Source organism: Anopheles cruzii, chromosome 3, assembly GCF_943734635.1.
Source record: "Anopheles cruzii chromosome 3, idAnoCruzAS_RS32_06, whole genome shotgun sequence".
Taxonomy (NCBI): domain Eukaryota; kingdom Metazoa; phylum Arthropoda; class Insecta; order Diptera; family Culicidae; genus Anopheles; species Anopheles cruzii.
The window spans coordinates 29,281,458-29,309,119 of record NC_069145.1 but is presented as its reverse complement, the minus strand read 5'-3'; the positions used below and the strand labels follow the sequence as shown (position 1 = coordinate 29,309,119).

The 27,662-nt window shown below is 50.9% G+C and overlaps 2 protein-coding genes across 2 annotated transcripts in view; both read right to left on the bottom strand.

Moving 5' to 3' along the window:
- The window catches only part of LOC128270181 (uncharacterized), a 41,897-nt gene extending 31,710 nt beyond the window's left edge, over positions 1-10,187 (bottom strand). Inside the window, exon 1 of the mRNA XM_053007587.1 lies at positions 9,710-10,187. Within this exon, the coding sequence (XP_052863547.1) occupies positions 9,710-10,187 (478 nt within the window). The remainder of the gene's footprint in view (positions 1-9,709) is intronic.
- Positions 10,188-10,654: 467 nt separating this feature from the next.
- The window catches only part of LOC128270180 (treacle protein-like), a 121,473-nt gene continuing 104,465 nt past the window's right edge, over positions 10,655-27,662 (bottom strand). Inside the window, exon 6 of the mRNA XM_053007586.1 lies at positions 10,655-10,794. Coding sequence (XP_052863546.1) covers positions 10,655-10,794 — 140 coding nt within the window. The remainder of the gene's footprint in view (positions 10,795-27,662) is intronic.

The window sequence follows — 27,662 nt, the reverse complement described above, 5'->3', positions numbered from 1 at the left end:
AGTTGATTTGTTGCGCCAGCGTCTAATGAGGCGTCCCCTGGCGGCGACCGTCATGCGATGTGCGTTAATAATGCCTCTCCTTTTTCTGGCCGGGAGCGATGCTTACCTGGTGGACGGAGAGAAAGAAAGCAAATACAAACATAATCATAATTAGTAATGTTCATTAATTGCGAGGGAAGTGAATTGATTATTCGACTGCCACGAGCCTGCGGCTGCTAATAACGCTTGGGTTGATTAGGTTATCGTCGAATCGTGTGGTAAACAGGATTAGGAAGGATACACAGTAGCAGATAAGTTGATGATACGTCGGTGCAAAAAAGTTGTAGTAGCAGGAACACATAATGCAAAACAGAATTGGTATTGAAATAAAGGATGTTTTATGAAGACTTGAAGGTATGTTGGGTATTTATTGTCGTTAAGTTGATGTTGATGGGTTCGTAACACAGATATATCCCCGGTCTGATACCGACCACTAATGGCTCCTTCTAGGTGGCTGTCCCGGCCAGCTGATCTATGCCCCACGAATATCACGTTATGTGTCCCCGTGGTTTAGCTACTTCAGCGTTACGACTTAAGCTATGGTTCTGTAGGCGGAAAATAGCTACACTAATTCACCTCGCAATAAATGCGCTACAGCGCTCAGTGTCATGAATCTTCTACGTCCAACGTCTGCCCGAGCGGCGAAAGGTCCCAGAAGAAATAAATTTGGTCCTGCCAGCAGCAGCAGCATTCGCTGTTGACGACAAGACAACTGCCCGACACATCTGCATCCGCTCCGATGTCTCTGTTCTGCCCAGATTTCCACCTGTTCTCGAGAAAACCCTTCAGTGCTCGGTCGCGAGAAGCGGAAGGCGATATAAAAAGCAGAAAAATCGTCAGCCAGCGACGGAATCAATCACAGACGCCCGCGCCCGCGGTGGCGGTTCCACCTGATCGCCGCAACCGTCTGCGAGCGATCTCGCGATGCTCGGGCCCGAGCCTGGCCGGTTTTCCCACGTCACCAGCGACCGTCAGCATCATCAAAGTGTCTCGCCGATTCGAGAGACCCCGAGACTGCCCGAGGACTGTTGTTGGTGCTGGCCGCGACCAAGCGCAGCGCGTTTCTTGGCAAAGAAATCAAAAGACCGACGACGCGAGACGTAAAAGAAAATGCCCGAACGAACAAAGCGTGGTAACGTTCTCCTGGCAATCAGCAGCATCTGGTGTGGCGGGTGGGGCAGTGTGTGGACGCGATCGACGAAACGGCGGCAAGTTAAACAAACGTCTCCCCGGACGATGTTCTCGAAATCGCTGGAAAATTGCAGTGCCCGGCACGCGAGGTTCCCATTGTGAGGTTCGCCAAGAGAGTACTGCGAGAATCTTCACCTTTCGAAATGAGCAAGTGGCTTGGTGCAAGAATCGTACGGGTAGGGAGGCGACAGGAATCGGGAGTCCCTCCGTCACGAGTCGTCCCTATTCAATCCACTCTGCCCCTTGATGCTAGAGAGTGGAGTTTGATTCGTTTTTCATTTAAATTTCGCTTTCCGGCGCAGAAGTCAGAAGATGAACCCCCCTTGGGTGGATTGATGGGGCCGCCAAAGTGGCTCGTTTCGTGCTCCCACACACCGACGCCCACCGCCGCAGGGTATGGGGGGGCAGGTGTGCAGAATCCAAATCCCCGACAAATCCCGACGGCGGAAAGAATAAATTGTAATTCGAATTCACCGGTGATCCCGGGGTATCGCTGTGCGCCATCGTCCGTCCGGTCGCAAGCCCCACACGATCCTTCCCGCCGTGACCCATCCTCAGCTGGGAACCGCTTTTTGCACACCACTCGAGCCGGTGGCCACACTGCAACACAGCAGTAGGAGGCAGGTGTAGTTTCTAATGGGCGTGTGTTTTTATGCTCTCCGTGTTCGTGATTTTCGGTCTCCGCCAAATGGACCTCCGCTGACCGAGAGTCCGCGAGGCTTTTACGCGGAGCGCGGATGAAGTGACCACAAATTATAGGGGCCCTTTTTTATAATACTTACTTACTCGCGAAAGAAAGCGAAAGGATGGAGGAAGCGAACCCCGGGGCCGAGACGGGACCCGGATCACGCCAAATGACATCCGACAGATGGCGAAGCGGCCCTTAAACAGCGTTTAAGGGCACGAAGGTGCATCACTTCGGGGTAAACACCTTCCTTTCTAGCGCTCGGAAACTCCCGGAACATATGGTGTTTTCAATTGTGGTTGGCGTTAAGTGGGATTAGGGGGAGTTTCGAGAAAAGTAAAACGCAGTTCCAGGAAAATCTCTAGATCAGTCCTGTAAAAGCGGTTCCTTCAATGGAGTCATTATTTTTAGATTCTCTTTTGGAATCTATTTTGCATATGATGGATAGACAGACAGTATTTAAAGTTGCAGCCAAAAAACAAATTGAGTATTCTATTATCACTTTGTGTTCATACTATCTACCTTAATTTTTGGTTTCTTTTTAATTTATTTGGTTTTTATTGTGTATTATGTATTTAGACAATTTACGTTGATTTGTTTTGAGGTCGCTCATTTGGATTGTTTATTTCTCTGTTTCAATTGGATGAGCTGTTCCACTGAAAACACATAATGTTTCTGCATTTGTCTTTCCATGTTTATTTTGCAATTTAGAGAAAACATTCCTTTCTGAATCTTTTATCTATATTTTTTTAATTATTCTTAGTTTACTGCTATTAAACAGCGGCGGCCATATTTGTTCGAAACACATTCCCGTTATTTTCCTGAATTAAAAACTTCAGGAACCGAATGTAGGGGAATCAAGTAGTAAAACCTTATCTAGATTAAAGCCACCAACTTCGCGTGGGCAAAGAACTCTGGGCAAAAATCCAACATGATGGATCGTGGCATCTTACTTCTCTCGCACACTGACACCTTCGCAGAACAAGGATTACCATAAGCACCGGACGAGAGAGAGAGAGGTAGGGAGAGCGCAAGAGAATTAAATTAACAGCAAATCCTCCGGACGCCGGTTTTCGCCGCACGACTTCAGTAGCAGGTGGAAATGGAAGCTAAAAAGCGTTTAATTAAACCAAAATGAAGTGCCTTCAAATTGCACAGCAGTCAGCATTGCACCGCCCAGCAGGATGCCAATTCGCGAGGCCGGCCGGAGCCAGACGGATGGATGGCCCCCGGGCGTTGGACCATCTGTTCCTAGGCCTCTGAGAGGCTTTCGGTAAGGGATACGATTTATGTTCGCCAAAACTCCCGGGACACCCGGCCCATCCCCGGCGTAGGGTCACTCTCGTGGGTCAGCGCAGGCCACTGCAGTGCTGCCGCCCGCTGGCGGGACTGTGATCATGTTAATTAGGTCATTCCGAATACCCGGAGCGTAATTATTAAACTGTGAGGCGGCCCGACGAAAGACTCCTGCTCCGGGAGGGGGCTCCGTTGGCACGTGCAAACGAAAAAAACGAGAGAACTTTGGGTAATAAATTATTTGGGCCACGATTTATGGCGTACAACGGCCAACTTCCTGTATCGGGTTGCGGACTCCACGTTGCACCGGTTGTGATGGAGACGTTTGATTTGTTTTGATACGCCAAAAGCAAATTTACGGAACGGAACGTCTACCTCTGGGAGAAATCTGGTATTATCGCGGATTAAGATCGCGATTTGGCCAATAAAAAACGACAACAAAGTTGTCGATAATTAATCCTGACACCGAAGGACAAAACACCAATTAGTAAAGGTGGCTATTGCGCCGACGGTGCCGGTTTCGAAAGGAACGCAAAGCCGTGTTGACTCATAGACCATAAAACGGGGCGCCGACGTTGCGACGAGCACGAGGTCGAAGGTTGAGTTCGCACGACCGAACCGATAAACGGTTCGTGCACCTCCATTATGGAAATCAATTGGAAGCCACACAACCTGTCAACCCCCTTTGCTGAAGGCTCCAAATATCCCAAGGGGTTGGCAGCTATTCGTCGTAAGACCACAGGTCCTAGAGCAGAGGGATTGTTCTAAGCCATTCGGTTGGGTAGGATTGAGTTGCTGAACCAATGACATTAGTACGAATTCGAATCCTATTAAAATCATTTCATTCAATAGAATAGTTACGCCGTTTCCTACTCAAGAGGCGATTAAAGCGGATGATCTCATTTTCGTTTTTGTGTTCGTAAGCGACACGCATCGACGAGTTTGTGGGGTCGAGTCGGATGATGCAAGTCCAGCTGTAATTGCACTCAAAGACGAAACCCACAGAACGGGAATACCATATTACTAGTGTCGGATCTTTTAACGAGGTTCGTTGGAAAATTCTTTAAATCTAGAAGAGGTGTCATAGAGGAATATTACTCATGTTTTCAATACTCAATACCTAAAGTAAGCGAAGCATTAGCTCCATTTCTATACAGCTTCTACGAACTTATCGATCCACAAGCTCACGCTCGTTGCGATAATTGAGCACAATTATGGGGCAGTCCGTCCGTTTTTTGCAAGAGTGCCTTACCAAGGGCCTGTGAACGAACGTGGCTTGCGTTCTAAAAGAGGCGCAGTTGGCACTACTGAAACGGAGATTCCAACGGATGGTTCCCTGAAACGGATGGTTCCCAGACACGACACACGCTGGCGAAAATCTCACCCGACACAGGAAAACCAAAAAACTCCTCGACGAAACCACACCGGGAAGCGATAAAAGTTAACTCCAAAACCGATCTCAGGCTCTCGCGGGCAGTTTAAAGCGTAATTACCTCGGCGTTTTAATGGTTTGATCGAATTATTTGATTATTTTCCGACTCTCCGGGTTTCGGGGTTCGCGGCGGGCAACCGGACCAGCAGAGGACCTTCTACCAACCAACCGACGCCAGAGTTTCGCTGCTGCTCGTAACAAAATTGTGTTGGTTTTCGGAGGTTTTCGCTTCGCTCGTTGGCGCATTCGCTGATTTATGGGGAGTTGATTGAAGTGGATTGACATGGTGGCGGATTGGTGCGGCTTCGCAGGACGATTACCGTTGGCAAAGAGGGCAATTAATTTTAATTTTTATGATTTTAACATATTTGTTAGCCAACCGACGACCAGGGGTCTAAGGCACTCATTTTGAATGAAGCAATTACAGCCAGTTTCGGCACCGGATATTACCGACCAAGATACTTTCCGTTCAAGGCCAAGATAGCCAACGATATGCACTCAACAATGCGCTCGGTACGGTAAAGGACTACCTTCCCTTACTTCAACCATTGTTTTATCGAGCAAACCGTACAGCCTCTGTGCGGACCGTCCACCAGGTGCTCGATGAACGCCACGTTCGCAGTCACGAATGGCCTTTACGAGGTCCTACTACTTGTGATTGATTCGCTCCGTAACGACTGCGAGCGAATGGAAACGGGGGGCCCTTTGTGGATTGATTTCAGCCTTTCCTCTGCACCGTGATGAAGTAATCGGGGCAGCCTTCATGGCTGCCGCCGTCCGTGCAGAACAAACATCATCATCCTCGGGGGCCACCGAAACGCGGTCTCAGGATGAACCCGTTAGCTGGGGGCGCACACCGCACGAGATCATGAGGTCGATAATCACGATGATGGCAGCGCGATGGTCAGCAGTTAATTGGTGATTTTCTTACGATTAATCTCCTGCAACTTTGCTGGCTTTCCCAGCCATCTTGTGCCGGGAGTAATTTTATCCTCCAGCTGCTGCAGATCGCCGGCCGCAGGACCATGATCGCAGGGCTCGTGAAAGTTGGCTAATTTGTTTATAAGTATGATTAAATGATTCCCTTGCCGACAGCGCTAATCGTTTGTTGTGTTTACTAACGGCAGCGCGGTTTTCCATCGACTCCGCGCGATCGTGGTTGCGTCAGAAAAGAAATGGGCTTTCCGCGTTTGTGGCCACAATAATTGGACATCCATCGAAATTGATCGGCAGACTCCGAAAAGGTATTAACAATAATACCGAGCCTGTTCCAAATAATCTCTTAGAAGACCGCGCTGAACAAATGTCATTCTCATGTCTTCATCGTACCTGAGGGATAAAGAATTTTCCCGAAGGGTCCGACAGCGTGCTGTCCAGACATTTCTTCAAAGGCTCTGACAGAGCCTGTCACCAAACAGGCGATACCAAAGTGGAGTTTCAAGCCGACGAGCGTCGTCGTTGACTTCAGATTACACACCCGAACGAAGCGAGTGAGAAGTCACCCCGGGGAACATCGGCCGGAACAGAAATCAACATAAACAACGAGTGACGCGGCCGCGAGCCCTCGTTGCGTCGCAACTATTTGGCCTTGAAGAGGGCGGAGAGAGAAAAAAAGGGGAAGCAGGTTTGTTTACCAAGTCACGCCGCTTAGGCGGTGGTACTTTCCGTACGTTAATAGTTGCACGTCACCGGCAACGTGCATCGTTCGAAGGGGTCTTGTTTTGTTGTTCGCGGAGTCTAACAGTTTTTTTCGACCAAATCCGTACACCAGCCAGCCGATTATCGTACCAGTGATAATTGTTTTAAATAAAAATGCTTGCAAGCGACAGCGGAGACGACAGGAAGACATGCTCGAATTACGTTCTTGGGATGAACATGATCAGCGGTATAAGCGAATGGGGCGAAATTGGCAGCACAATGAATCACCTTCTATTGTTGTTGAGAATTCAGGAAACTGGATTGAGTCACAACGTTGTGGGCAATTGTTTCACAGTTCTGATGCTCTATAACACTTGACACAACTTCACTTTCGATCACTTGTTACTTCTTCGAAACGGAGTGGCGTCCTGAGGACTCTCTTCACCAAAAAAGTGTTGCTACTTCGGCGACCGATCCCGTGCGACTGACTGCGGATCGTTCTGGGCGTCCGGTCTTTGTCGGATTGTTTTTAAATTAGTACACCACATCATCGGTGGCGGCGGCGGCGCCATCAGTAGTAGTGACTAAGTACCTACACACTACTGGATTCGCTGGACGCTCGCTTTGATAATCGCGAACGAACACGACGACGACGACGACGGTGACGCGACGTCAACAGGCAAACGCCGCCGACAACCGAATATAATGCATTTTGGTGTACTCCGTTGCGAGTCTCGGGACACACGAGCCAGGCTGTGACTCACCACCCGATCACACGCGCATCGGGCGGGAGGGTGACTAACGGAGGCCGCGCGGCCGCGGGAGGAACCTTAGCCACCTCAAAGTCGCGTCGCACAACATCTGTGTCCATCCACAAGCGAAACACAGTCGGGATCGCGGAATCAAGATCGGACCGGATTGTGGGCCGCCCGGAGAGTGGGTGACTTCCAAGACGCCGGGGGCGAGCGAGTGCATATATGCTGCACATCGTGGCGGCAATCGGCTGCATCGGTGCAATCGACAACTATATGCCAGTCGTTTGCCACGATGCACTCGCTTGCCAATATTATTGTTTTCGATGCACACACACAGCGCGTTTTCGGGAAGCGACTATAGTTTCGTCGATGCAATAACAATAACGGAGGTGCACCGCGAGAGAGATGAAAGGCCCTCTAGAAATGCACTGTAATTTTATGACCCATTGCTCGATCACTGGGAAGTACGTTGCTTTTTTTGCTGTTCCTGCGCCGACGACACAACACGTGTTGGACATGAAAAGGTGTTCCGGGCAAGATGCTTCTGGCTGCTTGTGGATACGCTCGCGTGAGCGCTACCTTATCGATGGGCTAATGTCGACGCATGCTGATAAAATACGCCCCGACATGAGTCATCGCCAAGTCGGTCGCCTCTGTGTGGCTGGACACCATTTGTGTTTTTTTTATGGGCGCCCGCAAGTCCGATTAGATTAAATTCGTCACACGATCGATCGTGGCCAACCGAGTGCGGGTTGGTCGGTTGACGAGCATGGTAGTAAATAGAAATTCAATTACAGCTCAGTCAGTTTCGCGAAGTTTTGTCGTCGGTAAAAATGGAAACCCCTGACACCAGGAAGTTTTTATTAATTAACAATCGTCGCCATTTGGTGGAGAGTGTTGTGATTGGAATTTTCTATTTCGTGGAACCCACGCGGCGGTTGAACCGAGTTTAGGGTTGCAGTATCCTTGACTGTTTCGCGCTCGTCATTGCCCATCCTGGACCTTGAAAGAAGGACCTTGCACACGGGGGATGGACGGATATTTCTTTCACAATTATGATCTCCAGGAGTTGTGGCCGTGTCGCGGCACAGCACACTGGGTATTATCCCAGGTTTCCCCGGTACGCCTACGTACGCCTGTCGTGTGGATTGCAAATTGGAAAAGTTTCTGTGGAACGCCACGCGTTAACGGGTCGGGATCGTCGGTGTGGCTTTTAATGGCACCGAACCCGGGGAACCTTCCACGACTTCCACGACGGACACCAGAGACAGCGAGACAGCGAGACAGAGAGAGAGAGCAAAGTTCTACATTCAGTGAGGGCGTAACAAATCGTAAGTCAATTTTGTTCGTGACCTATAGGGCCGGCGACCGACGAGGTCCGACGATGCTGGATAGTCGACCACAATCCGGTAGCACTGGAGACCGGAGAGCTTCTGCTGCGTACTGGAACCAGGGACTACCGGTCCGTTCCTAGCAACGTAGGTTGAATTCTGATGAGTATCCTGCATCATGACGGTCCGGTCGGACCCGGACCGGCAGCGGCAGTGGCCGTCATGGAGCGAAATTGAACCGTTCTAACCGCAATCGGTTCGATTTAGGTGCGCACCACTCTATAGAGCCCGCCAGCCGCGGGTTCACGTTCCGGGTCCTGGACAGAAGAGAAAGTTCTGCAACGACCATTTCATTGCAGGGGGTCCGGGGTGAGTGTTGTGTGCCATCGGCCATTGTTTTTCTATTTCCAATTATCCTGCGCCCCGCGCTCCGGCGCTGCTGTTGTTCGCCAGGAGCCGGAGCTTTACTCGAAATTGTTTCTCTCGGACAATAAGCGCGCGCGTGCGAACACGGTGCTGCATAACTTCCAGGCGCTAAAGTCGAACTTTTGACAATCGGAGCGCGCTCGGTAATAATTCATACGTTTCATCGTCTATTCTAGGACTCTCGTGCTTTCTTCGGGAGCAACGGAGAGAGAACATGAGCCAGTGAGAGAGAGAGATCTCGTTGGGTTAGGACACCGCACACTTGAAGCAGTTTGTCTGTCGCGCGGTCGAAACAACGGCGAAGAAGACCGTAGTGCGACGCGAGGCAATTAATTTCAGGGTGTTGTGAAGTGGCCCTCCACCGATTGGGAACGGGAATAAATAAAACCTAGGTTGCCTCGAAGTCACCGGTCGGTGCTGCTGTTGCCAAAGCCACCGAAGCTAAAGGTCAACGCGCGCTGCTCCCCTCCTGGGAGAGGCTCCCAGGACACCCGCGTGTCCTCGGCTCGGGGGCTCTCGGTGAAGGAAAAGTTTCCGTACCGTTCGGTACCGGTTCCGACGCGAAGGGCGAGCGTGATACGTCCAACTTTGGCCACTCGGGCACACACAGCCCGGGTAATGAAATCATCTTCTGGGCAAAACGAAAAGGATTCATTAGAAAACTTTAACGCGATTACAACACAACCGGCCTCGCAGCCGCCGCCGTTTGCTTTCGGTGGCGAGGATTTAAACTCATTTCGTTATGATTAAACCTGACGCGCAGAGAGACGCCGTCGTCCGGCGGTGTTTGTGAAACTTTGGAACTTTTCGTTACAAAGTGCCCGGTAACCAACGCGAGGTTGGGCGGCAGCGCGGAACGTTCCGGATGATGCTGATAAGTGGCTGGGCGCACATCATCGGACGGCGTTACACTCACCTCGTAGCAGATGCGCCGCCAGAAACATGTCTCGTAGGTGCGCCGGCAGCAGATGGAGCGCGGACAGCGAGTCGACTCCGGCGGCCGATGCGAGCTTGTTGGCCACCTTACCACCAGGTCCAGCGGCTCCACCCAGCATCAGCGGATGGTGTCCGTACGGATGCGCCGCCGGATGGTGATGGTGGTGGTGCAGCGCCGATTGCGGGGCCTTCGAAGACCTGGCCGCTGCCGACGACGACTTGCCTTCACTTTTCACTTCCCGCGTGGAAGACTTGGGCGCGCCGCTGCCGGCTGCTGTCGGCTGCTGCGTCTTCAGCGGCGAAGCCATCGTCGCCGTAGTGGTCGATGTTGCTGTTGCCGCTGTTGTAGCAGGGACACCACCGTTCGTTACCGATGCTGGTCTACGGTCCTGACAGTCGCCGCCATGTTTACCGTGATCGGCAGCACCGTCCGCACTGCACTGTTTACATTGTTTCATGGTCGATGGTGATCGATCACCAGTCACCAGTTTTGGGGGGAACAGTAACTACACGGGGTGGGGGCCCGCTAAGGTAGGTGTGGCCGAAGCTTTGCTTCCGGTTTCTCAGGTAGGTCAAGGTAGTCCAGGATGATGTGGTAATTTGATTACCAACCGTCAACGCGTCCCAGTGTCCTGGACCTGGGCGCGGTAGTTGGAAGTTGACGTTGACGCTCGGTCAGCACTGTGTAATGCACGATCGGTTCTCTGGAACGGCGGCCAATAGGGGCCACCAAAAATATAATCCCCAGTCAGTGCCCAATCTCAGTACGGGACACTGGCGGGCGTGTAACAAGCGAAACTCAACGAGAGCGACTCAGCATCCGTGAGCGATAACGTAACAAAGCTGAAGCGTAGAGTCCACGGGTCCGTATCACAACCGGGCCTCGGCATACGGAAGATGCTGCCTTCTGCAACGCTGGTAGCGCTCACTGCAGCTCCGACGACGACGACAGTGGTTGGTGCCAGGTGGCGCTGTAGATCCGCTTCGCACCGGGTTGGTATCCGCACCGGGTTGGCACACACGGGGACACATTTGGCGGTGGTGGCGGCGGCGCGTTCGGCGACGCTTCAACGACTCGGCACCGCAAAATTACGATCTTCGGCGTGGGGGTCGTCGCTGCCTGCGTGACGACGACCTTGGCATACTGCTGCGGCAGCGGCGGCGGCGGCCGGGTATCGCGCTTGATCTAAATCGGGATCGGAAAAGAGAGACACACACACACAGACCGCAACACCACCGTGTGGTTGTGGTTGTGCGTAGGCAAGAGTGTTGTTAGCATAATCGCACGGCGGTCGCGTATTTATGGCGCACATTGGTCTTTTAGCGGTCGATGCCATAATCCGTTCAGCGGTGCGGGCTCGATGTTTTGGGCGATGCGCTCGAGGAGTCGCCAAGTGCGATCGGTCGCAGGCGACTTGATGTTGACGTTTGACATAATTTACTTCCAAAATGCGAAACTCCCATGTCCCATATTCCTCTGAGGTCCAGATCTCGATGGCGATAGGTTCCCACCAGCAGACAGGTCATGGAAACCTCGTCCGGATTGTAGTACACGCGGTGGATTGTCATTAGATTGCCTAAGGTTGCTACATGCCAGGTGCGGCCGTTACAACCTCCCTGACAACAAGTGTGTATTACTTCAAGATATACAGGGTGATCCATCACGGTCCATAGTATTCAAATGTTAAATAACTCCGCTATTTGTCAGTCGATTTTGACAAATAATCCAGATTTATTTAGCGTATAGAATGCCGTTTTTCAACAATTCATCCAGAATACAATATCGATCAAATGACCGCTTCCATTAGACAGACAACGTAATAGCAACAATTTCCGCTGTGGTGTTAGCTTTCAGTTCTTCAATGGTTTCGGTTGGCTGGCAAAAACCTTACTCTTCGAATAGCCCACAGAAAGAAGTCAGAAGAAATTCGGCTACAATAAGCACGCACAGTTTTCACAGTTGAACGATTATTTTCAATGTCCGTACATTGCTACAATTTCAACCCGTTGTTTTGGAGTAAACTGACCCATGACAAAAATGGCATAGACTGACGATTTAGTCGGGAGTACTGCAAACACAGGATCCGACTAGTGACAGCCTGTCCTGTCAGTTGCAGTTTATGGTTCGTGATGACGCAGGTGAGCATAGTGCAAAAGAATACAAGAATCTTAACTACCCGACTGTCTTTCTAGGCACATTGCGTAGACCAATCCACGGCAAACAGAGAAAATAATCGAAATCAACAGCGCCCAAACATATCGATGAGGAGAAAGAGACCCAAAAGATGTCAATCAAGTAAGCAAAACAATAATAAACCGATAAACGGTTGTCGTGACCCACCAAACACTCCAGTAATTAATAGCTGTCACACTTCGGGCCAGGAAAATGGAGAGCAGCGCATCAATCCAGGAGGGCAGGGGACATCGTAAAACTTCAACAACCTCACTTCAAGGGGTGACAAAAACCGGCGTACCCACGGCTAGTGATGCTCCCAATTGTGCACCGGAGGACCCGGATGGATAGCCGTCGTTCCGTTTTCCAAAAGCCGAATCTCCATTCCGAGTTCGCTCGCCGAGAGGAGTTCGTCGACGTTTGTCGTCGGATTTTGGAGGGGGCCGGTTTAAAAGTCGCACCCCGCGGATCCGGCCGTAGTACAGCCCATTTACGAAGGTTAAATGACGCGTTAATTTGTTGGTGGTAAGGGCACGCCGCCGCCGCCGCCGCCGACGCCGATCCAATCTCTTGATCCCGCGCGCGACCATCGACTTCGGATTTGGAGAGACATCGTTAAAGCGGCGCGCTTCTGGGCTTCCGTGTGCGGCGGGACAGGACAGCCCATAAAACGTGAACCAATCCTCCTCACCCTCGTGGATACCATCATCTTCTCGTCTGAACTCGAAGCCAAGTGGCGTAGAACTTAAGCACAAATTATGGTGCCGGTATTTATTTTGGGCCTCCTGAGGGCGACGGGGCGAGCTGACTCACCAGTCGGCAGGCAGGCAGGCAGGCAGGCAGGCAGGCAAATCATCGTTAACGAACTCGGTGGGAGGAAAGTGTATCCAAGAGAATCGCCCTCTGGCGGGCTGGGTCGAAGGCGAAGTGCGCCGGCCGGGCTGGGCGTGAATGGCAATGGAAAGTCCCTTCCGTTCGGTTCTTTACCCATCGCGCGCACCCGAATGTTTATTTTAATGTGACGGAAAAAACATGTTTCCCCCACCCGGCGCAGGCGTCTCACCATTGCCCGTGTGTCTGCGCGCCCTCGTAAGCTTTATTTACTCAAAATGGCTACACCCGCGACCGTGATGGGGCCCGAAGTGTTCTGGAGGTTAATTTAGAGCTCTCCGGAGCCGGTTGCCGCTCCTAACAACATAACAATTTGATGATTTAATGAAATTGCCTTGACGAGCTGCTCTCGGGCGGGACCGCGGGCCAGAGATTTGGCACCGTTCAGGCGGCGCTCTGGCGTTAATGGAGCTGGGATTTGATTTTTGGGCGATAATTAATTTCTTATAAGGCGGTTTGGGCGCGCTCTGGAACGCGGATGGAACCACCTGATTGTGGAGAATCTTCGAGAAACCTTCCACCGGCTCATCCACGGGTACCGTTTTTGCCAATGTGCCTCTTTAGCGCGCACCGCCGTAATCGCTACACAGTCTTTCGTCCTTCGTGTTGGACTTGCCGACGCCAAAATGGCCCTCCCGCCGGGGCACTCGAAACAAAACCTTGCGGGTGTCGCACGAGACACTATCAGATGCGGTGTGGTGCGCCTTATTGGCGGCCCATTCCTTACCGAATGTCGCCTTCCGCGAACCGGGCGGTTTGTCGGTTGCTGGCGCCAAGAAGGGACACGCTACCGATCGACCGACTGAACGTCGCCGGTTAGCCTTTTCGATATTCAGTAGCCATCGGGACGTTATCGGCCACAGCGGCCCGGCGGAAAATCAATTTGGACCGATAAACGTCCAGATATGCGGCGACGGAACCGTTCTCCCGGGGACAAAAAAGAACCACCCTTAAGAAGGAGAAAAAAAATCAACAAGACGGTTGGTGCGGGTATCCTTTTATGTCCCTCCGGGCGGTCCTCGAGAGCTTTCCAGGTGGCGAGAGAATTGCTATTTCGGGATACGCGACAAGATGCGCGACGGCTCGGTGGTCCCTTCGCTGGTCTCACTGCGGGGGGGTTAGGTGTCAGATGAAGGTTAAAAGCGGTTTGCCCAGAGCGGAAGTGCCTTCCAACCCGGACACCGGTACTTTTTGCGGACCGGTACCGGTCACCAATTATCCTGGCGGACCCGGTGTGAGTGTCGGTTGCCTGGTTTGGTGGTGCGCGTCCGTTAAACGGTTTACCCCACACTTAAGGTCGGTCGTAAATATAGTTACCATCTCGGGGAAGTGGCGATTCGAGGATGTGACACACCACCACGGGGCAAAATGTTGAAGAAAAGCAATCGAAGGGAAGTGTTCCGAGTGGATAGGTTTTTGCCATTGGCACTGACCATCCGCCGCTGTGTGTTTGCAAAAAATGCATCGCTTCTTGTGCAAATTATCATATCAATCAACTAATAAGTGAAAACAAAATTAAAGAAACCAAATATATTTAAGTACTTAAACGCTTCATTTTAATTTAAAAAAGCAAAATTTGTTTTGTTGTGACGCAAATAAAGGACCGTTATGGAGTTCATCAAATCAATGTCTGTGCTTAATCAAAATGCAGTTAAAAAATTTCAGTTCATATCATGAATGATGTGTCCTTGCAAAGCGCTGTTTGCCTCAAATGAAGACTTTGGCTAGCCCACAAAAAACGGGGCGAGTGTCCTACTTTGCGCCACACGCCTCGCATTTCGTGGAAATCATTTTCGGGTTTCGACAAAGACCGAAAAGCGCAACGGATACTGGCGGACTCCGAAAACCTGTTTATCTTATCCTTGGCAAAATGAAAGTTATTTCATTTCGCACCCATTCGCCAGCCGAATTCGGTTTGGGTTGGGCACCGGCACCGCATCGTCGCCCACACGGCGCCCGGTCCAGGACCCCGGCGGTACCGTAGTCACTAATTTGCTGGCCAGGATAGGGGGCGCCTCAAGGGAGAGAGGGTTAACAGACTTATGCTTTTGGGGGTAGCCGGGAGGTCGAGTGAACCATAAAAAGCCCCAGTGTGGGAACTGAGAACCCCGGCAGGATCGCAGAACGGTGAGTGGGCCAGCAGTTTTAACTTCTGTCGACAGGCAGCAAACCTCATAGAGCGCGACCAGGCCCAAGATTAGTAGCACGGATAAGAATGGCTGCTGGTGCCGTGTGCCGTACTTGTCCGAGGACCCCGCCCCGGGTTGAGAGGCGGGATTTATGCAAATAGTTTGTTTGTTCGTCGGCAATGCTTCGCACGCGCCCACTACTGTCCTCCTGTCCTGGGCAACATAATTGAATTTTGCGATTTGGCGAACTGACTCTGGGGATTTGTTTCCTTTTTTTGCTTCTTTTGGCGATACGAAACTTCCGAAGCGCCACGATCGAACCCGACACACTCTGCGCGACTGGCTTGCTGGCTTTTTGGAATGCTGGCCACGTTATTTCCGCAACATTATCGTAAAGCTTGGCTCTCGGGTTGTGCAGAGAGAAGAGTTCGAAAGCCCTGAACACTTGGTCCTTGCCCAACCTGCGTCGCTTTCGTTGGGTGGTGTATCGCACCCAATGCGAGAGTTTTATGATCATTGTTTCGGCACCGTAGAGTTCACCTTCTTGGCGCTCATATTTCATGCCGAATTCTCGGCTGCCAGAGCACGACGACATTCAGGTGCTACGCCGCCGCCAAACGGGAGAAGTTTTATGGAGAGATCGCTTTTTTTGCGTCCGCGACACACATGCCCACCATCCACCGACACCGCGGTGGTCACAAGCGCGCACGGTAGACGCAAGTTTGTGAACAATTGCAAATTTATGATCCCCGCTTCGTGACTGTATGAGGGTTCTGGGGCTTTGGCGAAAGAACCAAGAACAAATCTGTGCGAAAGTGGTTACGGGTGTTTAAATAAAAGATTTGGGATAATGGATTTTTTTTCGGGAAACTCAAACTAGAGGCAGGAAGCCGCTGGTGGGAACATGCCGGGCAAAGACAAACAGTAAACTAGCCTCACACACAAAAAGAGGAAGAGCTTATGGTTTACAGGCGGTTTAAGGTAATGCTGAACTGTGGCAGAAAGAGCAAAAAATAAAATGGAATAAAACATGTCGAAACTGACACTTAAATATTCGCTGTTGAGAAATGCAATTAAGAGCAGAAATGAACGTAGAAAGTTATGAAAATTCAATCAAAATAAGATCAAACCCATCAAATCCATAGTAAAGTCCTGATTTGAAGCAAAACGAAAAGAATCAGTATTTAAAAGAGCAAAACAGTACCAAAACATTGAAGAAATCAACAACATTTGAGTACTGTTGGTACCAAACGATAACCAGAATCAGAAACACAACGAAAAACGTTGTGCAAAATCAAAATCAATGCCCCAAGCTAAGCGAAACACGCTCCAACTGCTGAGTAGGGGATCGTAAAACGTAACCTAATAAAAACACTAAATTTAACTTATCTCACCACCGACAAGATAGCGAGACAATATGCCGCCATTAACGAACCCGTAGCAGCCTTTTAGGCTGCGTATCTTCGGAACGGAACGCGGTCCACCATTAAGCCATCTTGCGCGCGCGAGCACGGAATTGACAAACGCAGCGTGGCGGGATTTGTGAGCCACGACAAATGAATGGCCCAAAATGTCAAACAGTCAAACAATGGGGTGCTGCTGCCGAAACCCATTCCGGCCAACCTTGTGTGTCACCTTTCAAGAGGATTGCACCAAGGCAAAAAAGCCACAACACACACGTCAGGACGAAACCTTCGCGCAGCAACCAACAACGATGGGGATTTGACCAGCAGGTGAACGGCCAGGGCTTTTGGGGTTTTTTGAGCACGAAAAGAAAACGCACCACGAACGAAGCGAAACGAAAGACGAAGATGCGGGCCACCATAGCCAGCCTCATCATTATCTGCGAGGCCAGGAGTCGCGCTCTTTCGGCGCGCCGTCGGCGTTTAATCTGTCATTTGCATCCGTAATGTATCTGTCAAGATGACACCGTGCCAGATATGTGTCGGGAGTGAACGCCGCGTGTGCCGGGCCGACATATTGCATTACGGGATAACTTTCTTAACCGAATCTCTTCTTTTCCCCGCTCTGCTTTGTTATGCCAATTTTGCGGAATTTTGCGGATACGTTTGCGGAGATGGCTGCGCCATCCGTCGTGTGTTTCGGTCACGTTTTTCAAACGACCAGACTCCGCGCGCCCGTGCGATGACGTGTGAGGTCACCGCCGACGGAACGCACCGCGTTCGCGTCGCATTTTTTGGGGTTAGAAGCCTCGAAAAGGCCCAAAAATAAAGATATCGCTACAAACACGGGGCTCACCCCGTATCGATACGGAATCATCTTAGGTTCGCGCGGACTTGAAATGGACTTTGGGAGCAGTTTGCTAATCGATTGCGCAAATTTGATGCCCGAAGATGTCGTTCGCCGGTTTGCTCTAACCCCGAAAACCACCTGCGACTTTCGAATGTGCACGTCCTCCACAGTCCGCATCAAGGTTTTTAGACGGACAGGCGCAGCGCATAAGAAAAAAAAAGAAACAACAGCCTCGACAAACCCGCCAGGGACATACACAGGAGCATTGGGTAAATGTTTGTGGCGTCCACAACAAATACCATTGTCACGCTTCTTCGAGCGCGAAACCTGCCCCTGGCACTGGGGGTCCCCATCGATAGTTTGATCAGTTGTCACGGACGACGCATAATATGGTGCGGTGGTGTCGATTGGAAATCATCGTCGGGACCTTGGAATAAATCGGTCCAGGTGTGTGGCAAATGTTGGCAAAGCAAATCAACGCTGCAAGCAATGTGGCAAACCCATTTTAAAGTTTAAATTTAGCCAAAACATAAAATACCAACCGAGTTATTAGGATGTGCGTGAGTGGGCTCAATAAATCAATTCATAATTCGTGATTTGTAAACCCATTTTCGTGCTAATAAAACCAACTAATTGAGTTTCATTGATGGCGCGCCATTCGGTGTCAGTTGAATTACCAACAACCAATATTACTATCAAGTCCGCGACGGTGATGAGCTCGGCAGAACTGTTTTTTCGCCGAGTGGCCACTAAACTTGTCACCTAAATGACATTAGCACTTGCCACGCCGTGAACACTCTGACCTCGAGAGGAGCGCGCCGGGCCGGGCAGGTGTGTGTGTGTGCGGCGGATCGCTTGTCACATTAGTTGCGTTTGTGGTGCGCGCAACACTGGCAACGGTATTTTAAGTAGCTCGCTCACGGCGATGATGCTGCGTGCGTGTGCGTGTGTGTGTGCGTGAAGTATGCTGCTAAGTATGTCGCGCCGAACGGTGGCGGTCACCCAAAACAAACTGGGACGCACAGCCGCAGCAGCGAAAGAGCGTGGCCCGACGACGATCGACGAACGCGGTCGCTGAATAATTCATGATCAACATCGCCCCAAGCCACATCCATCCATCGGGCACGTTTTACAAGGCGGCCCCCAAAAAACAACGGAAGAACAAGAAAGCAATAACACACGAAAGAGTGCCTCACGCAATGAGCTACGACGCTGTTCCTTGACGCTGTTCCGAGGAGACAGAGAGCGAACGAGTGAGCTCAGTCATTTATGAAAATGACGGTCGAAGAAATCGCGAACACCAAGCAAAACGGCCAAAAATCGAAGCCGACCATCAGCAGGAAGAAGACGCGAGACGCACGCATAGTCTGTGGTGGCCGCGAGACGAAGGTGCGATAAGAATCTCGCCCGAAGCCCCCCTCCCCCCCGTGTCTCTGTGTCGCCGGTTGCTGCCCACCCCGCTCAGCCGGACGCTGTGCGCCGCGGAGCATAAATCTTCATTACGCGTGAGCGTGATGTGACTCCGCAAGACGTTCGCCCGGAGGGCCACCGACTTGCGACGCGAGGAAGTTGAATCACTCTGCGATTGCCGCAATATGGAAAAAGGCCCGTTTTGGTTTGGTTTGTTGTCCGCGTTTGATTGTTTGCCGTTGTTCGGCGGGGTTTGCTTTGCACCAATTACCAATTGATCAATCCGTGCGCACGCCCGTACACGTCCCAATTAGCTTGCTCCTGTGAGCAAGGGTCACTATACTGTCTTGTGAAAGCGAACAACACCCAGTGGCCCCCCGTCGGTGGGGGGTAAGTGATGCCAAGTTGCCTCCCTTTTCCCAACAAATTATAGCGGATTTTCCGTACCTTGGATAACTGCTTGTTGGCTCCAAAACTGTACTGCGGTTTAATGCGAGACCAACCCGAGAGCTCTGTGGACGGCTCAAGAGCGGTTGAATCCGGAAGCTCCGTGCCCCACACAGCCACAGAGCCGGAAAAGCAAGAAAGATAAACATATTTCATCGAGCATAAACCGAGCCGAAGGCCGGCCGGTGGTAGTTAGGTCCGCAAGCAGGATGATAATGCCGTGGGGGGAGGGTGCAACGGCAACCACTGCCAAGACGCTACGCCACACTAAATCAAAACAATATAAACCCCGTTTACTACGTGGACTGTGGACCTCCGGTAGACCTAACCACGGTAGAGCGAAGAAATGAAGCCACAGCCACAATGAAAAGTCTCTTACTTTTGTGTGGAAAGTGCTCAGCAGCTATTTGCTGGTCTAGCCGGCCACAAATTGTGATGCACGAGCATTGGACCTACTAACTTTCAGCACCCTGCAATCCTTGCGTTCGGATTTCGACGTCTTCGGCGGCGGGAGGAGGCGCGTGTCGAGGAAAACTTAAAACATACTTTTATTGTTCACGTTCAAAGTACCGCCAGTGATCTAGTGATCACTTTGGGGAACACGGTACCGGATCTTCAGAATACATTTCTCTTGCCGCTCAACGAGCCGAGCGGAAACTTGTGCCAAACTCGAATCATTATTATCCTTCCGTTGGCGGACCGTTCCGGGGAATGTGAGCGACGCCGAGCGATGGACAGCACAACAGCAAGGAATTGAATTATAATGAAAGGATTATCGTTTCGAGAAGCAAAGCCCTATGCGACAGTTTTGAGAGCGAGACCGCCCCTGAAAAGGTCGACGTTTATTGCTTTCTCACTGACCACCAGCTCGGCAACTGCCGGTCAGCAAACGTCATCCTTGGCGCCCGTGCGAAAGGAAGCATTGAGGTGTAAATGAGGCCGGAGCCAACCTGCGCCAACTATTGCTGGCTGCTTCCGCCCCGGATCCGGGGGTCCGGTCCGGTCGGATTTTGCTGTGTGTCGATTTTTCGCAGCCTTTCCGCCTAGGCGCCGTTCCTGTCGATTACGGGGTGCTACTTTTCGCATCCCACAGCCTCGGCTATCGGGCTTCGCGAGACCGAGGATTGCCCTGCCAACCGTCGGCCAGTCTGCAAAGTTTGTGAGTTGGGTAAGCTCTACGACACTACGCAGAAGAAAAAACACACACACAGCGAGTGGAAAGTTGCTGAAACCTGCAAAGAAATCGCTGAGAAAACTTGAGCACAGCATCCACCGACCGACGACGGTTGGCCCGGTTTTACGCCCCAGCGCACCCGAGCGGAGCAGCGCGTATTTAGTAGATCTGCCAAGAATTTGCCCCTTTTTATCGGCCGTCGGCTGTCCTAGCCGACGTCGTCGTTGCGCTGCCGCCGTGTGTGTGTGTCCGGTATCGATCGAAAAACTATTCGACACATGAAATCCTTCTGCACGGACAGACCGGCACGGAGGCCGGAAGCCGGAAGTTTGAAGTACAAATAGGAAGTTGCCAGATAGCAAAAAAAAGGAAGCGACGACGAGCAGAAGACGCTGTGGAGCGATATAATCGAGTCTACGATATCCCTGTGCTGTTGCGCTGCCCGTCTGAGAGCTTGCCGGCAATGGGTGTCTCCTCTCTGGCGGAACACGAACTAACAAGGCATACAGGAACACATTAGGAGCATAGTTTTTCGGAGACGCTACCCAGTGCCAACCAGCACACACACACACGATGCTCGATGTGATAGCTTCTTTCCGTTGGAAGTTCCGGCAATTCAGCTTCACAGCAGACATATGGCTTTCCGTACGACTCCATCGGTGTGTTGTGTGCCTTGTTTATGGAAAATTTAATCGGCGACACACACGACTTGGACGGTGGACAGTAAGCAATAAAAATGGGCTGCCGATTTGGGTCGGACAAGATCGGTAAACGTAGATGATGAGGTGGTAATAGACTCCCTTTTTCAGACTGGGTTCGAGAAGGTTCTCCGTGACTGACCGCTTTCGGGTTGGTTCAGAGGGTATCTTTGTTTTAAAGGTTTAAAGAACTAGAACTGACGATAAAGTACTGCCATTCGAGCAGTTTCAAGTTGTTTTGATCAGCTTGTCAAACGTTGGGCAACGGTTTAGCTTCCAGTCCCAAAGCCCAACGAATAAAACGCAAAAAAATTATTAGACTAAGTACAATTCCTGATTCCAATTGAAATTTAAAGTTCACATGACTGAATGACATTGTCAATTTAATAAATAATTTGGAAGATAGTCAACTAGTCGTGGCTCGTCCGTAGATCATCCATCTGTGCTGCACCGATTGATCGGTTTCCAAGCGAAAGGCATCGTTCAGTTCAAACCCTGATAGTGCATCAACGCTGAGTGCAAAACTTGCAACTTAGAGCTTCATACGACCGTCTGCCCGTTCTGATGATAATAAATAATAATAACAATAAATACTGGCAGCTAAGTGGTTGGCGATGCGGTTGTTGTTTGAGGCAACAACAAATAGCCAACTGCAACACCTTTTTACGCACACTCACACGATTCCGACGCGGCCAGCTATTAGGCGCCCCATGTTATACCACTTGGCCACGCAAATAAGCACTCGCGTGCGTCGGGAACGAAACCCCGAATGCCGGAAAATAAAATGACCCATAAAACCATAACCATATAGGACGCCTCTCCATCCACGGTCCCCATCAAGATTGTGACCATAAGCTTGAGCATCGACAGCAGTAGGGAACGCGGTAGAAAGCGCGGCGAAGCCATCTTTGAGCGCCCCAAACCCCTTTTGGCCCCGTTGATTTTTTTGATGGTCAAGCTATAAAAACGTTGATATGTGTTTATGGCGTCGTCTAATTGATTGTCGATCCCCACGCATCCCTACGCGGCACTGTTGGCGTATGCTGGGCGACCATCATCGTCCACCGCGCAGGGCAGCAACATCTGGCGACAGCGCGAGAGCACTTTCTGGGTGCCCTCTCGCCGTTTGAAGCATAACTCCCCGTTTCGGAGGTGGCCCTTTTTGCCTTTCGTCGAGTCTGCCTGTTGGTCGTCGTGGTTGGTTAGAATCTTTCCGGTCCATAAATCAAACGCCACGCGGCGCGGTGGCCGAAATTTGATTTGACCACCGCAGACCAAGACGAATGACCACTTGGCGAGCCGGGACGGGAGATAGAGTCTGCCTTTGATCGAAAGGCACACACGCGTTGAAAGAGCCCAAAGCCAACGCAAATTGAGCATCGTTTTCGGGCAAATGCTGGACCATTAATCTATGCTGCGCTGAAGCACGCATCCGCCCGGCGATGGTGAAGCCGAAGCATTGTGCCACGACACACACCGTAATTGTGTAGCAACTTTGCAGAATATGTCAAATTTTGTTCGTATTCTCCACATGTGATTGCTACATAAATCAGCCACCGTTACATAAGATCAACAACCTGCGCCTGCGGGTTAGTAATTTAAATTTCTCAGCAATTTATTATGTTTACCAATCGAAATTGAAAACCTTTTCTCACTATAAACACGCTGCGCAGCTCAACGCACGAGTGGGCGCGGGGCAAGCAACACAAACATAGGCCGCGTCGTCAGCCCACGGGCCGAGTGAAGCCAAATGAAGCATAAAGAAAACAATCTATTAGAAGGCACTCCTGTGTCAAAGCATAGAGCTCAACACACAAAAACAGCCAAAGCGCGACCAACCTCGACGGGTAATAATAAAACCGTTTTCAACAACCTCAAAAATGCCGAAACGGAAAGATGCATTTCGAGACCCCCAGGCTTCAGGCAGTTAATGGACGGCCTGTTGGAACCTGTAACTCGATACCACTGAGCTTGAGAGGAAACAAAAGCGCATCGGATTAATATGCTCATTCCGGGAGATGATATTTTTGGATCATGCGTGTCGAACCGAGAGCTCGACGTCGAAGAAGCCAAATCGGCCTAACTCTCTGTGCCCGTAGAAGCCCGATTCATCTAGGCTTACGGACGCCTAATCCCCGACTTCATATGCTGAGCAAATGGGCACGCTCATCCTTTAAATATGATACGCACGAATGAAAGGATTAAGGAGAAGCTCATTCACACTGTACCGGGTGATGCGCACGGGATAAATGAGGAATTGAAGAAGGGTGTTTGTGGGTACAGAAACAATGTGCCTTCGCACACCGTCTGCCGATGATTGAAGGAAGCCACGAAATCCGATACTACCTTCATCATAATCTGCTAACACATCGTTCAATAAGTCCCGAGACTAACTATGAAAACAACATTTTATCGGCAAAATTCTTTTTTATTCATCAACATACTCTTCTTAAAGTGTAATACAACCATTCCACACTTCTCTATTTTTCCAATTCCATGTTTGTAGCACGATTTGTTTTTTGTCTCAAAATGAGCCTCAGTGGCAGCGATCACCTCCTCATTCGAGCCATATCTTTTTCCCTGGAGCATCTTTTTGAGATCCGTAAAGAGCCAGTGGTCGCTGGGGACCACTATAGCTTTCTTGGTTATGCTTCGAATTACATCAAATTTTGACACACCTCATCTGAAGGTTGGTACTTTCGAACCCTGGTATATGGATGGCATTATTAGCGCCATTTCTATGGTAGTCTCGGGACTTATTGAACGATGTGTTATTATGCTAGCGCGATGCCGAAGCCTTCTTATGCTGCATTTACCATAATCTACTTCAACGAGTGCGCTTCGAACAGCTCAATCACCTCCAGATATTTCACATTTTGTCCCCAGTTATTGGCCAGTTTAATAGCACAAAAAAGAGATCTCATCTTAACCAATAAACGAACAATTCCAAGAACCACAAACTCTGGCCTTATGTCAGACGTCCGTCCACCCACCGACGGATTGCCGAACTACGAAGTCGAAAACCACCCAGAGCAAAGGTGCTATCATATTTGGACAGTTTGTCCAAACACCATTCGTCAACGTCAGATTAGCGGAAAAACGGAGTTCCGAGAAGCTGAGGCAAAAAGCCGTCAATGTTGACGCGAGCTAGAGCAAAGCGATACGCGACGAAGCAAGTGCACCTTGCGGTTTATTCACACCTTACTATAAACGCAATATTCAAATCCGATCGTCACTATGAGAGCCTGGTCCCATTGGCCCCAGGGTCCCCACGGTTAAACGTAATACGCCGCTAATCCTTTCGCAACAATCGGATCAGACAGTGGATTAGCAGCAGCAACGGCAGCAACGATGCTGCCGTTTGCGATGGAGAATTTCGCGGACTTTTTATGAACTTCAATCCTTCGCTTGGCGTCCGTGTGCGCCGGCCATGGTGGGCGCACGATAGGCAAACAAACGAGGGATCGATAAACTTTTATGACCGCAACAATCCACAAATTATTTATTTCACGATACACCATTTTCGGATCAGTCGGCGGCGCGCACGTTTCGGGGTGGGTATTAAATTTTAAATTCTAATCCAACCGCGGCCGCGGGTGTCGACGATGTGGAAGAATTCGATTTCCGGTTGGCCTTCGGCTGTGTGGGAGAAGACTACGGGCGGTGGTGCTTAGAGGCCTCGCTAGCTAGAGCGCAGAATAATTTGCAAAACGCGAGACCGAGACGAGACCTGGGCGGGTGTCTAGCATTCCCTGCCGGTCTGGTGCCGCGTCTCGAATTGGAACCGACAAAAGAGGCCGAAGGAAGTCGATATCTAGCAGAACCGCGAAGAGAGCGAGAGAGTGAAGGTCGTAGCCCGGTTGGCGTCGAATGAATTTGCGTGGCAAGGTTGGATCGCTGCCGATGCGTAACCGGATAATTAAAAACCGAACCGTAAAGCGATGCCGGATGATTGACGAAACATGATGGAGCAGCAGCAGCATGAACATGGGTTCAGTTCGGGGAAGATGGGTTTCTAGATTTCTCCGTCACGGCAAGTTTGTTGAATGGCAGTGCGCGTTCAATTCTTTACTAACACGTGAGTGGCGCAATATTGAAATTGATTTTAACCCACGATGCAACGCTGTCGAGGACCGAAACCGCAATGTATCACAATATCTATCGTAACTTTCCGAGCGGGAAGCTATCGTTTCGGCTGAAGTTGCCAAAAACAGAGACAAAAATAAAGTCGAACTTGACATAAACCCATCCGGCGACACATCCTACAGAAGCGGGTCGGCGTGGCCAACGGAACAGCGGCACGGGATATGTGTCGCGATGGATAGACAGCTGTAGCAACAAACTGATGCTGCTGGCCATAGCAGCACGTCGACAGGCGCGTCGAAGCCGAACCCCGACCGAGATTTACTCAGAAGTGGGGAACGAGCAGAAATATCCGCGCATTTTTTGTGTGTCGTTTTTGGTTTCACTTTTTCCCGTCAGTTGCATGTGCGAACGCCAGCCGAAGGTCGTCCGAAAGTGATCCCCGTGTGCGTCGCCGCCCACTGCAGGAGCCTTGTGGAACCCAGAATGCTTCACCAGAAGTGCAGAATATTGATGGAATTTTACGTACTTCTCAAAACACTGCCAACCGAACAACACTTCACGGTGGAAACAAACAAAGCAGAGTCCTTATAGTGCCGCATCCGGAAAGCGACAGGGTTAAAACGCTTCTCTCTAAAACCAATTCCCGGGGATCCACACCCTGGATTTTTATACAAACTTTGAACCGACCCGAACGTTATCATCTCCTGTTGCTAGCGAGTTAAGGTGGAACACCTATATATACTTTACGAAGCGTTCCAGGAACTTTGGTTTCCTGTGTAACGAAAACCAAAGATCCGCATCGATGTCGTGTGTAGCTCTCTTCCACAACACCGTATCCGGGGACGATGTTCCACCTCGAACTGCTCCAACTCGAGTTCTTTTTTTTACGGTTTTTACGGTATCAACTTTCGTGCACATTTTAGCGATCCGATCCGGAGAGCTGCTCGCCCGGAACCGGCAAAAACGGAGACACAAGGATGATGAATGATGATCCCCGCCGCAACTGACAGCAAAACCGATCTGGCGTGGCGTTCGAATCGCGGAAAGCAGCTGCTCTGCGAGTTCGCCCGGAGGGCAGACATGGTTCGCAGAGGGCACACCGAAAACCCCACCGGAGCAAGGCAAGGTCCCAGATGCATGCACGGGAGGATTTGTTCGCGAATTTGTCGCCATCCTCCGCACAACGTGGCCGTTGGTGATGACGGTGTAATTGAAACGATTAGAGCTACGGTCGCTCCGAAAGTCCACGGGAACCACGGGAGAGCAGCTGTCAGTGGCGTCGTCAATGACGTCTCGTTGACCTTGAGGGATCCGCGGGAACAGTGATCGTGTGTCTCTGCCCGCTGTCGTCCGGTCGTTCAACCATCGAGTGGACCACCGAGTTTAGATTTTCTTCAGCCATTTACGCAAAATGACAATCGTGACCACGCGAAAGAGCTGACCAAACACGATGGTCGAACCGATGGGATTCCACAACGACTTCACCGTCAATCGCATGGCGACCACCGGGCAGACTTGGGCGAGGGGATATTAATTTCAAGACGCACAGCAATAGGAAGCAATCCTAGACCCCTAAAGGATCGCGCAGCAACTCGTTGTTTCTCGACCATTCTGTTCTGGTCCGGGGTCCGCGCGGTGTGACCGACCCAACCTCATCAACGTCAGCATCGATCGCTCATCCATCCACAGAAACAACCTACGAGAGATGGCGCGACTACCAAAGAAAGACTCGCAAGTGGCTAAATGGGAAGGCGTCAAATCGAGGCGGGAGCGACCGTCCGCCGCCTCCGAGGGCGGCTTCGTCCAGCTCGCTCGCTCACCGCCGTCGTGGTGCGTTTGCGAGTCGAAATTGGTTCTGATTGAATTTCCAAACCCACCCCGAACGCTACTGCCGCTCTGCCCACTTAAGGCCTTAATTAACTTGAACGCACGCAATCTCCTCGTTCGGAGCTCGAAGCTCTACCGCGCTTCTCGGGTTCCCTCTACACGACGAGCTTCTTAATCTTCCGTATACGCTCGGGCGCGGCCCCAAGTACGCGCGCGCCCATCCATCAACGGTCCAAACTCATCAACCTTCACCAGGTCTGGCGGAAGTTCCTCCCTTTTTTCTCCTGCCTGTGTGTTTCTTGTTGTTGTTCACACTGATTTTATGTTTTCAGTATGTTGCGCCGCCACACTACCTGGCTTATGCTGTTGATTTCAATCATCAACACCTGCTGCGAAGCGGGGCAGCAGTCCAGTCCAAAAGGGGGCCGTCCATCGGTAGGTCGTCCCGCGGGTAGGGATGTGTTTTGATCTACCTGATAATTACCCTACCTTCGATCAGCCGCTGTGTACCGGCGGTTGATCCGAACCGCCTTAACCCTTTAGGAGGTAGTCACTTCAGCCACCACCGTCAAGGTTTGATGGCTCAATTCTGTTGGACATTAACTGTTGGATAAGCCCGGTACGGGTATCAAATGAGGCTAGGTAACTCCCAGTAATCGCCGTCGGGTGCATCGTGGAATCAAGGAACCAGTTGACGGCAATCGCTCAGGAGATTACCGTTGCGGCACACGTTCAAAGTTCAGATGATAGCGTCCGGGTGATAACGAGCGACCCGCTGACCGGCTCTAACAGGTAAAGCACCTGCTAACTAGTACTTGGACATTAATTACACTCCCCCGACGTCG